General features: G+C 43.4%; 1 protein-coding gene across 1 annotated transcript in view; it reads left to right on the top strand.

The window, feature by feature from the left end:
• Positions 1 to 12,153, top strand: part of MAP2 (microtubule associated protein 2) — a 233,301-nt gene that overhangs the window by 151,050 nt on the left and 70,098 nt on the right. Inside the window, exon 5 of the mRNA XM_053947580.1 lies at positions 8,054 to 8,339. Coding sequence (XP_053803555.1) covers positions 8,078 to 8,339 — 262 coding nt within the window. The 5' untranslated portion in view covers positions 8,054 to 8,077. The remainder of the gene's footprint in view (positions 1 to 8,053; positions 8,340 to 12,153) is intronic.

Below are 12,153 nucleotides of genomic sequence, written 5' to 3'. Positions count from 1 at the left end.
ACTTGTGGAATGTTGGCAGCATTGGCAGTGCTTTTAGTGTGATATCTCTGTGAGTATTTCTTGTAGTTCTACCTTGTTTTCCCTAGCCTGCAATGGCGATATCACATTGTATACTTCTTCCCTGACCAATGAAGGATTTTCCTCCTTAAATAGTATTTTGAGTACTCTTGTCTTACATAGCCCATCCTTCAACTCAGCTATGATGTTGTCATGGATCTTCAACTATCTTCTTACTGAGGTTTGAAGTGACTGTGGTAAGAGGGAAATAAGAAAAAAAAAATTATTCTTTTGGAGTGAGATTTCCTGGGTGCAATCTGAATCATCTTTTGCCTTCAAAATCACCTCCATAAAGTGAAGGTTTCCTCTGATTTTCTTAACTTTTTAAAGATTTGTTTGTAATAAATGGGGAAAATATTTTATTATTATTTTCCTAGGATAAAACACACTCTAAAAATACGGACTGAGTTGTGGAGTATTTATTTCATTAAGCCTTCAGTATAGACCTGAAAATCTCTAAAGTGTACCATGAAGAAAGGTTTATTTTCCAGTTAGATTATTGCAGTATTTTAAAGAACAAGGGGGTTTAAAGCGGAAAGCTTTTTGAGACAAAGTATTTGAACTGGGAGAGGACCCACTGCTTGGTGTGCCTATGCTAAGTAATCCTGTGTACCACACCAGTGAGCTGAATTCCCTGTGAAAAGCCCTAAGAGGGCCATGTCTTTGAATGTTTCCCTGTCTGATCACACCCCAAATGACTTCATCTGCCACAGCCCTTGGAGCTAGTGCTGTTTGTTTGTGGTGGGTTTTAATGTGCCTTCTGCACTGAGGGTGAAAAAGCTGATGTAGCCATAAATGTGAATCTTTTTCTCTGCCAGAACTGAAGTCAGAGCCTTGGCACAGGTTGTTTAGATGGCTGCTGGCTAAGGGCAGCAGAACCTCCTGTTTCAGACAAGCCTGCCAACTGCAATGCCTTGTCTGAAGTGCATGGTGCCTATTTTAAATTGTGCTTGGTGGAAAAGTCAATGCAGTGTGTCTGACTCCAGAGCTGCTCCCCTGAGGGGAACCCTCTTCTTGTTCAGGCCTTGTTTCAATGACTCTCGTGGGAACAAAAAGCTTCACTGAGAAATCTGGGAGCTGCCAGGAAACTTCCTGGCTTCCCATAAGTACTTCTTCCATCCTTCAGTCCCTCCTGCTCCCTTAAGACAGGAGGGATCTCAGATAGGATTGAGCAGACACTGCCTTCTCTGTTTCCTGATCAGAAGACAGGGCTGTCATGGTGCTTCATCTTAAAATGTGCAGGACTGTATGCAGTTTAATCCAGGGGCACTTGTGTTTCTTTGTGTAGGCACCTGCACTAACTGCTATGGCTTCTTTGGCGCTTTTTTCCCATCCTTATTGTGGACCAAATTTATTGGTAATAAGTTCTTGCTGTATTTCATGTTTCAGATATCACTTGTAGTTGTCATGGTGCTGTTGTTATGGTTACCATCTCCTTCACCAGCTAAAATGCCTTTCCTGTATCCTGCAGGAAGCAATTATGATAGATAGGAACGCAAGGGTTTGTTGAAAAGGGTTGGTGTTGAAGCAAGAAGGGTGTAAAGGGATTCTTTTTATCTAGAAGTGAGCTCTAGTGGGTTTTTTTACTGGTTTTTTTTTTTTTTTTCAGTCACAAGCTGTTAGTACCATGATGTCACCATTTTGAGATAGAAGGGCACGGAGTTTGATTAAGTTGATATATAGTCCCTGAGTATGGGACTGAGGGCAGCCCTTCAAGCTGGGCAAAAATGTCTCAGAGGGGAGCATCCAAGAGGAGTCAGCTGAGGGGTTGTTCAGCAGCCCAGAGAAATGAACACCTTCCCAAGGGAGGAAGGAGTAACAGCTGAATGGCTCATTCACTTGTGCCTGCGTTCTGCCTTGGGACAGAGCTGTTTCCTGCCAGTGGAAATGTAACATGCTGCATCTCATCCCTTCTGTACAGCACTCTGGCTGAGCAGGGTTTGCAGCTCAGCACAGAGCAGGGCTTGGTCAGATCAACATTTCTCCAAGTGAAAGCATCCCCCTTTCTTTAAGACCTGGGCAGTTTCTGCAGTGGGATGACCCACCCTTCCCACCTGCCTGGCTCTGCTGGTGTCCAGCTCAACTGCTGGGAGCTCTGAGAAGGGTTTAAATCTCTGCTGTCACAGGCCTGGACACTGTGCAGGAAGGATCAGAGGACTTGTCTCTGTTGTGCCAGTGCTGCAGACCTGATCTACTGCTTTTGAGGCTGCAGCCATCCCTCATTCTCAGCTCTGGCAGGCATGCAGATTGTGGAAAAAACAATTTCTCATTTTCTTCATGTTCCCACAGTAAGCTTCCTTTGTTCAGCCTCTGGTGCAGGCATCTTCATTATTTTCATGTTTCGTAATCCAAGGTACAATCAAAAAGATTGTCTACAGAGAATATGTGGCTATTGACTAAGTGTTTGCAGTGTGGAAATGGAAAAGCCTTTAAAACCCACCAAATGCTGGTACAAGTGTGAGGAGATGAACACTGCCTGCATTTTTAAGGGATGCAGGTGGTGTTTAAGGGGATAGTTTTGCTCCTGTTGTCGACAAAGAGGGATCTAGCTGAAAGCTAATAATTCAAGCAGTGGACAAGGAAGAAATAAATCGTATTTGTTCTAAAATACCAGAGAAATTTGTTAGTTTATTCAGCTAGAGAGGTAAAGTGGGTCCCATGGAGAGAATGTATAATTCTCTCTTAATAATGTTCCATATTACTGCAATTACAGCACTTTGGCATTTAGCATCAAGTGTGCCTTTGGTTAATGGTTTTGTGGCTTCTGGACCATGACTGCGTGTTCCTCTTGGGAAGCTGACTTGGTGCCCATCAGACATCATGAGACTTTCTCCCTATCCCTGCTGTGTTCTGTCATTCTGTTTGAGCAGTGTGAAGCACACCACTCACACCTGAAAATAATCACATTAATTTGAGAGATGTATGCTAGCTGAAATGCAGGAGTGAAACGGCATCCAAAATTGGCCTTTTCATTTTGTGGATATGTGGAGAGTGCATGAAGACAACTGTGTTGGTAAGGTTTGTGGACTATATACTACAGCCTGAGCTTTTGATGGTGGCAGGAGGTTATTGGAACTTATCCATCTGAATTTCCCACCTTCTGCCTCTTGTTTCTATTCCAGCCTCCTGATACCTCCCTGCTTTCCTTGGCTCTTCTAGATGTAAGTTGTTAGTAAGTTAAATTTACTGGAAAATTCCATTGGGACCTTTTAAATCACTGTGCCAAGTATTTAATATTTAGATCCATCATCCCTGTTGGACAGTTGGTGTGTGGTCATGAAATTTCTTTTGTTGTGTTATTTACTGGTGTAAGTTCAATTGCACCTTATTTGTGTATAGTGTAACTCATTTTGAAGATTTCCTAATTTCTTCTTTAATTCTTGGTGCTCTTCTTTCTGGAAAATATTACAAACATGTCACCTCATTAATTTCTTTTCTCTGCAAGAAATTCTCTGAATTTCTTAAATTTCTTTAAACAATCTCTTCTAGGCAGTCTAGTTGAGGAGTTTTGGAAGCCCTGGATACCTGAGGTGATTAACCATATCTGTGCACTCCAGCCTGCATCTGTGGAGCAATCCCCTCCCTCTTCTGGCTCTGGACTTGGAAGCAGCTGCACCTCAGGGCAACTGACTCTGGTGAACCTGAGTTAAATTGCCCTCTGAGAACCAGGATTTGGTCCTGGAACCACTTCCCACTGTGCTCAGGATCTGGCTATACACCCTGCCAGGGTTTGCTTTTCTGTTTTTTAAAGAGTGTAATTGTCTCTCCTTTCAGGAACCTCCAATGATAATTTTTGCCTGAACTAGAATTGTAGCTCTGCCTCCATGTATCCAGGTAGCTGTTTCTCTTAGTTGATGAATTAGCTTCCCTGAAATTAAATATCCTCATTTCTCTCTGAATGGGCTCATAGATACAAAAACAGGAAAAACATGGCTTGAAACAGGAAGGCAGTCTATTTGCAAAAGTCTTCAGTATTGGCCTAATTCTGTTGTCTTAAAAAGTAAGAAATTTGTAGAAATTCCATCCATTTATATGCAAAGGCAGTGTTAATATAACACTAAGATGATTCTGGACAGCTAGCATGACAGGAAATTTAAATCAGCATTATCTTGGGTTTAGCATATCATGGCCTCATGCTGTATTACTGTGGGTGATTTGCTATGCATAGAGTTCAAAGCATTCAGGCTTGGTTCAACCCAGCCATGGCAGCAGGAGCTGGTGTCACATGAAAGAGCATATGGATTAATAAATATGTGTAGAGTGCCTGCAAAAGGAGGAGGTAACTGCAGAGTCAGACGACATCTCCCCCACGAGACTTGTCCCTCTGTGTTTAAGAATTTTCTGTCTCTCTCTCTTTTTCAGCCAAGTGGCTGAAAAAGCTGGGAGGCTTTGTTTTTATCATAATTTCTCCTCTAGCTGATTAGTTCAGAAGACAAGATGTCCAGTTCAGATCCATAATGTTGTCCCCTCAGTGCACTGCCTGAGTTACAAGGACATGAACTTAAGGTCTGTGAAGGCTTTCTTCACTGCTGCTGCCAGTGGAGCACGATCTCTCCAGACAAGCAATGGCTTCAGTAGTGTGCTCCATGTCACTCTGGACAAGGAAGGCCTTTTTGGAAGGGCTGTGCATGGCCCATGGGTGTGGGTCAGTATCACTGATGTGATTTGTGGTGCTCAACAGCACCTACATGATCCCTCTGGAAGGAGAGGACATTTCCCACCCCAGTCCTACACTGTCATTTGCACGGGTGGCCTTGATCAGACTTCAAGGTGAAGAACATCTTGAGTGTTACCTGTGCTATGTGGCTACCACAGCCTGCCCCGTGGCTTGTGGGCGTGGTGTGCGCCAGAATGGCTTTGGAGTAAGGGGCTGTGCTGGTGGGTTGGTGCAGCCAAGGCTGGTGCTGTCTCTGAGCTCCACTGCCCTTTCTGCTGTGGTCAAGCACCTCCTTGGTCACCCCCTCACTACCACTAACCTTAGACAAAGAGTGAGATCTTGGCTGTAAGATTGCTGCTGTGTATTCCCTGATATAGCAGTTCTGTTGTAATGGTTAGCAAAGAAAGGCTCATAGAGATCCAAATCAATTTTAACCAAAGCAACATGACATTTTAGAGGACTGGCTGTGCCTTCTTATCTATGTCTTTTTGAAAGCTTTCACTGCAGTTTATGCAAAGAATAAGAAACTCATGGTAAAAAGAGGGACTGTTTGCATCCCTGAAGTACTGTTTTTCCCTAGGTTGTCCAAATTATTCCAGGTTTTTTCTTGTTACATTCACTATTTAGATTCTGCTATATTGTCTAGCCACTTTAGTATTTCTGTCAATATTTACATTACCTGATTAATTTAATTCCATTCTATGCTAATGAAATGAAAGAAAAACAGTTCACTTGATGGTGCAAAGCACACCTGTGTATTCTGGATTTTAACCCAAGCTGTGGATGAATCACAGCACAAAGCAGATAGTCATTGCTAAATTGCTGAGTACAAAGATGCATTGTGTGACTCACTCGCTGTTTCTCTCCTACCATTATAAACCCTGAGAGCACTTGATGAATAACAGAGAGGCAAGAATGAATTCATCCATGCTTTACTCTGTAACCATCTTTTATAAATACTGAGCCAAATTCTGCCTCCAGATACACGCAGCTCGCATTGAAGTCTGCCCACTGTATTTATTTTTAAAGATAAAAGCACTTTTGTTATTTTCTCTGAGGACTTCTGTGACACAGTCCATTGTGAGGATGTGAATATCCTTCCTCAAGAGCTTCAAGTGAAGCAGGGAGTGTCTGCCTGGAACCAGGAAGGATACTTCAGGGATAATAGCTTCCAAACTGTGGTGCTGGAATAGAACCATTACATTTGTCCCAGTGATTTTCAGAGCCACATTCCCTACACTTGGCTCTTTCATAACCCTCCCTCTCCTGATGTGGCTCTAGGCTCCTCTCATGGGTGACCCAGGGGCTGAACTGGTGAAGCTGGTGGGCAGGTTCATCCTGGCCTTGATCTCAGCTTCAAAGCACACTGCGTTGGTGAGAGAAGCCTTGAGTTAGGGCTTGGGCTTTTTCTTTGGTTGTTTTTTCTGTTTTTTTTGTGATTTTTCCTGAGCTTCCCCAAGGGACGTAAATGAGAATTGCCTCCTTTTTTCCCCTCAGAACTGGATTTGTTCTGTCCTCATATCCCAAATGCTGGTAGCTTTGAATGTGTGCTACTCATTGCTGTAAAAAGGGAGACATCTGGCCCATGGCCTTATGTTTTGGAAAGGCTCTGGTGAGAAAATGTTCTCTAGAATCATGCAGTAAACAGATCTAGAGGCAGAGGTATAATTTTTTTTGTTTGTTTGTAGGAGAGGGTTTTGCCCATCTTGGGCTGGTATGATGTGAGATGGCTGCTTTAAAGCTCTCTCTGTACCTGCAGAATGTCTCCCTGTTGAGTCTCCCATTACGGTAACAGAGGTGGGGAAAGCAAAAGGATGTGGAGCGTGTTTACTTTTTTCCTACCTGTGGTTGACTGAGGCTCATCCCTCATTTTCAGTACAGCTCAAAGGAAAACCTGGGCTGCAAGTTTCACCGATGCTGGGTCGGGGTGGGAGCAGGCAGAGCACTTTGTAAAACAACATGACTTCACCATGAGGCAGAAGAGTTATTAGTCCTTTTTGATATGGAACTCCAGTTTGAGTCACATATTGTGAATGAAATCTAATTTTGTGATTCACCATGGTTTTTAAAAAATCTGCAGCAGCTCTGAAAGCTGTTATTAATAAATTATAATGTCTGATCAGAAAGAGGTCAAATTATCAATTATGAATGATTATCTGACAAATAGCCTTTTCTCATGTTTAGAGGTTTTCTTCAAACTGACCTGACATTATGGAAAGTAGTTTCTTTCTCTGGTTTGCATTTTCTTAAATGTCTGCAGAATACATGTACTATCTAATTTGTGCTGCCTTTTCTAGTCTGCTCAGCCTCTGTGATATGTGGCTGGTTGACTGCATTCAGCTCACTGCTTTTAGGGTTTTTTCTCCCAGGGAAAAAAGGAGGTGGCAAGTGCTTTTGGAAAAGGCCTGCTGATTTCCACTTTGAAGTAGCTTACTCTCAGGGCAGGTCACCTTCTCCTCTCCAGAGGCTACTGTATCATCAAAACATGATTATGATTTACTGCCTTCCTAGGTTTACATATTGAGGAGCTCCTGCTGCATTTATCTGTGAGGAATAGCCAAGTGCTATGGCTTATGCAGTGGCTTCTTTCCTTGGCTTGGACAAATGAGATCTAACTAACAGGAGTGAAATATGTGTGAAGTAGCAAATAATGATTAGTTTTATTTCTGTACAAATACTGATAGTCAAAAGAGAATGCAAATGCTTGTGTGAGAAACAAACTGTTCCCCACATGTTTTGGACAAGAGGGTTGGACAATTGTGTGTGAATGTTCACATGACAGCAAGTAAGAGGGGATTTAACTGGCATCAAACAGTATGGATGTTCAGGAACCCAGTGCACAGATTGGCTTCTGTCATGACAAGTAGCAGATTGCATGTGCTGGAGAGGCCACGTCACCTTGTGCTTCTGTGCCTGACAAGCACCCCCTCTGCTGCAGCAGCAGCTTCACTTGTAGCAGTTGTGGCATTCTTCCTTCTTTGCCCTGGGAATGGGTCGTGGCACTGTGATGACAAATTCACTTCTTGTTAATTGGGTTGATATTTTAACTGTAATTAATGCGTTAAAATCAGATTAATAAATAGGCAGCCATCAAGAAAATGGTGCTAATAATTGCAAGGCATGTGAGAGTCAGGGAGGACTTGACCCGTAATTTTTACTGCTGGTGGTTTCTTTTGGATTTAAATCAGTTCACTCATGGCTAGGACAAACATGGAGAGATACTTCTTTCTTCTGCTGGACTTGAATTTACCAGCAACATTGCTGATGACGTGCTTGTGCTGACAGTCAGGGACACAGTCACCCATCTGGAGCTGATCTCTCCTGCTCATGTCGTTACAGGCCACACGGTGAAGGCAAGGAGCCATGGCCGAGGATAGGAAAGACGAAGCCAAGGCACCACACTGGACTTCAGGTCAGCTAACAGAGGCTTCTTCACACCCACATTCACCTGAAATTAAGGATCAGAGTGGCGCAAGCGCTGGACTGGTCAGAAGTGCCAATGGATTTCCGTACCGAGAGGATGAGGAGCTGAGGCTGGGCAGCCATGAGCAGCCAGGGACGTATGCTCAGACCAAAGAGAACGGGATCAACGGAGAGCTGTCATCAGGGAACAGGGAGACTGCAGGTAATGCACCTCAGTGCCCTGCTGCAGAACACAGGGCTCTGCAGACCCCTGGCTATTTCTCCAAGAGGAGATGCTAGGTGGAGTCAAGCATGCCGTGGGGGAGCTGACATGAGGGTGTATGTGCTTTGGAAGGGCACTAGCTCTTCACTGCGAGGGCTGCATCTTCACCCCGGCTTATACAGATGATACATACTCAGGACTCTGGGCAGGACTCTGAGAAGGCTTCAGGAAAGGCCTTCTTTGTAAATGAGACAGGGTCACCCATCAAGGGATGTGGCAACAGACTGGTACAGAGCAGCTGCACAGGTCCTCTGGGCTACCAGGGAGTAGGAAACTGCCCAACTGTTGTGCATGGATGGCTTGTGCATTTGTGTGCAGGAAGGATGGATTCTCCTGTTATTGCTCACAACTAGCAAGACCTTCTTGAGATCATGTACTGTTTGCAAAATAATGCATTGCTCATTCTGGCTGGGAGTACCACAAGTCAGTATCAGCATTTATTCATCCTTGCCCATCCTTGCAGTATTTCACTGGATGCTCACTGGGACTTAGTCTGTTTGTAAACTATGCAAGGTTTTTAGAATTCAGCTTGTTATTTGCAGGGAAAAAAAAAAAAGAAGAGTGTGACTGTATCAAAATGAAATATGCAAAGCAAGTTTCCTGTTTTAGAAGTAAATGCTAATTATCTTTGTGCAGAGTTCCCACTCCAAACCCCAAAAGCACAGTGCAAGAAGAATTTCTCTTGTATAGACACAACTGCCCTTGATGCATCCATTCATGCATGCTGAACAGATCTTTCTAGCAATGTTTTTTGGCTGTTGACAGCATTTGGAGATGCTATCCATAAATTCTCAGAGGCTGGAGAATTTTAAGGCTCCTGGACCATACAGTCATTTCATAAGCAATTGTGCTCGAAATGGAGGTATCTGCTAAAAGTAATGTGTTTATATTTTAAGTCTCTTCTTGCAGATGGCTTTCAAATTCTGGCCAAGGTAAAAGAAATCATACGTGAGCATTCAGGTGAACACAGTGTTGATGACTGGGGAGATGCTGAAGAGTGTTTTTGCTCTAACCCAGCTTTATTCTATGTTTAGCAAGCAAATAGAGACTGAGTGCATTTCTCATCTTTGCCACAGATTTGTCACCCCATGTTGGACAAGTCCCCCCATACATATGCAAAAGTGGGAATAACTTTACAGGATCAAAAGGAATTTCCTCTCCTTAGAAAGAGAGGAGAGAAATGCTATTCTCAGGCTCTCTGAAGCTCAGGTTCTAAGTGCTGGTCAGAGAGAAATCCAAACATTTAATTGAGTTTGCAGCTAATGGGTGACAGGAGGAAGAAAACCACTGCTGGCCATCAGCAGGCATTATAGTAATGCCTTTTCATGTTGCTTTTTGAGTCAAGTGGTTAAAAGCAGAACAAGACAAAATGAGGAAGCATATTCTAGGGCATGCAGTAGTGATGGGGACACAAATTTGCTGGGGGAAGAAGATTCCTCTTCATCCAGGTGAAGTTTGCTTCAGTCACCACTTTGTGGCCTCATTTCCTCCTTCCCTGCAGTTTTCTCACTGTCTGCTCAAACTCTAAGATCTCTGGTGTGGAGACTTACTGTCAATATGTACAGCTTTTGTTTGGGAGTCTTAATATAGCTTATCTCATGACATCTTTGTCCTTGAGCACTGGAGAAGTCCCTAGAACTGCTTGCCTTCATGCCTGAATTCCTGGCTCTCTGGAAACCTGTACATGGCACACTGAGGCACTGGCTAATTTCAGGGCAATGTAAACCTTCGTAGGATACTTAAGATACATTTCTTTCAATATTTTTTTTCTCTTTTTGAAGGAGAAACCAGTTAGCAACTTACTGTAGTGACAGAAAGGGACCAGAGTGTGTTTTGCCACTTCAAACTAGTATTTACTAGTTGGATGTGCTAAATTCAGTGAGGGGAAGGACTTCCAGATTTTTCAAATTCAGATGATTCAAATTCAGAATTTATTCTTGAAATTAGGATTGTTATTCGCAACAAAATTTAGTCATCTTTCCTGTGTTTGCTTGCAAATTGTAACTTCAGCGGGGTATTGCATCAGGTAGGGTTTTTAAATGCCACTCTGATACACATAATTATCAATAATGTGAATCATTTAATCATTTGTAGTAGCTTACTGACTCCAAACATCTGAGGAGAAAGTGCACAGGAAGCCACGGTTGATGGAGATAATTAACCAAGCTGTGGGTTTGAGTAGATTTACAGGGATTTTATTTTCTCTGGTACAAGTCCAGCACTGTAACCTAGGAAAATCTTTGTCTTCTCAGCCTTCATGTTGGAGTCTGTAAATCCCCAGCAACTGCCACAACCTTATGCACAGCAGAGCACTAGTTTAAACAGAGATTTCCCAGGCAGCTGTCCATCACCCAATCCCTGGTGCATTTTGTGGTGTTTCTCCTAAGGAAGGGCTGCTGCATCTGACTGACCCAGGAGCTGGGATTTAGCCACAAAATGGCCCTCTCTTAGGGAGAGGTGTTCTGTGGCAGGGCAGTTGACCCTTCAAGGCACAGCAAAGCAGCAGGACACCCATTCACAGGGCTTGTGCTGTAAAATCAGAGGGCTGTGTGTTAAGGGAAAAGTTAGAATAAGGCCACCAGGACAAAGACACCTTATGCCCACAGTGATGCAGAGGCAAGGGGTGGTAGTGGGGGAGGAAGTGACAGTTCTTCCTGAAACACATCCAGTCTATCACTACAAGTGACATTTTTAGATTTGCACAGTTAAAAATTGCCTTTGTGTATATATGTCTCTCCCAGTGTCTAAGAGTTACTGAGTCTGACCTCAATTTTTGGAATCCTCTGAATCTGGCTGTTCTATTGCCTTTGATTGATCTGTCTCAGCATCGTGCTGGTAATGGCTGCATGATGGAGGCACATCAATGCCCTCCTTTCAAAGGGACCGATAGGAACGTGGGAGAGTGCACAGAGCTGTGGGCAGGGCAGCCTCAGGGCCTGATCCAGCGGCCACCCAAGTCAAAGGCAGATACGTGCAAGAGAACAGCCCTGTTTTTTTTGGAATAGCCCACAGGAAGCTATTAGGGGTGTAATATAAGTGTAGGTGGTAAAGCACCTATTTCTTTTTGTATGCATTTTGTGGATATAAATTTGTATATGTACTTGGGCCTTGTGAATGCTGACCTAGAACGGAGGCTAGATGGAGTTAAAGAATAAAGTAGGGATTTATTAGGAGGCCTCAATGGATCCACCTTGGGCAGCACAAGAGCCCAGCCAGGGCTACACCCAAGATGAACCAAAATGGTCACAAAATGGATGACCAGTCACAAGGTCTCACACTTTTATAAGTTCTGGTTCATTTGTATATTGGAGTTAATAGTCTAATTATAGCTTTAGGTTATGAAATCCCATCCTTCTTGTTTTTCTCTCTTCAGTCCACATGGTGTCTGCTCTTGGGCCTGAGATTTGGATCATTTGTCCTTGGTCCCCAGCTGGAGAAGGAATTGTTTTGTCTCCCTGCTCTGTGAAGAGCTCACCATCCCCTAATATGAAGCTCAGAATTACACACTAAAGCAGCACAGAATCTGAAAAATATAAAAGCTAAAACCTGAGGCGTCATTTCCCCCCTTTTAGAGGCTTGACAAGGCCTTTACCTTGTTGAGTCTCTATTCTAAGTATTTACTAATAATAGGTATTTAATAACAGATAAGTATCTAAGTATCTGTCTACCTCTGGCAGGCCAGCTGAGCCCTGTGCTTCTGCCAGACAAAAATGAAGACACCTTGCCTTTGGTGCGGTCTGCAGCATCCCACAGC

The sequence above is a fragment of the Vidua chalybeata genome, chromosome 7 (assembly GCF_026979565.1).
Source record: "Vidua chalybeata isolate OUT-0048 chromosome 7, bVidCha1 merged haplotype, whole genome shotgun sequence".
In the NCBI taxonomy this organism is placed as follows: domain Eukaryota; kingdom Metazoa; phylum Chordata; class Aves; order Passeriformes; family Viduidae; genus Vidua; species Vidua chalybeata.
Note: the sequence above shows the minus strand (reverse complement) of the source record. Positions and strands in the feature narration are given on the sequence as shown.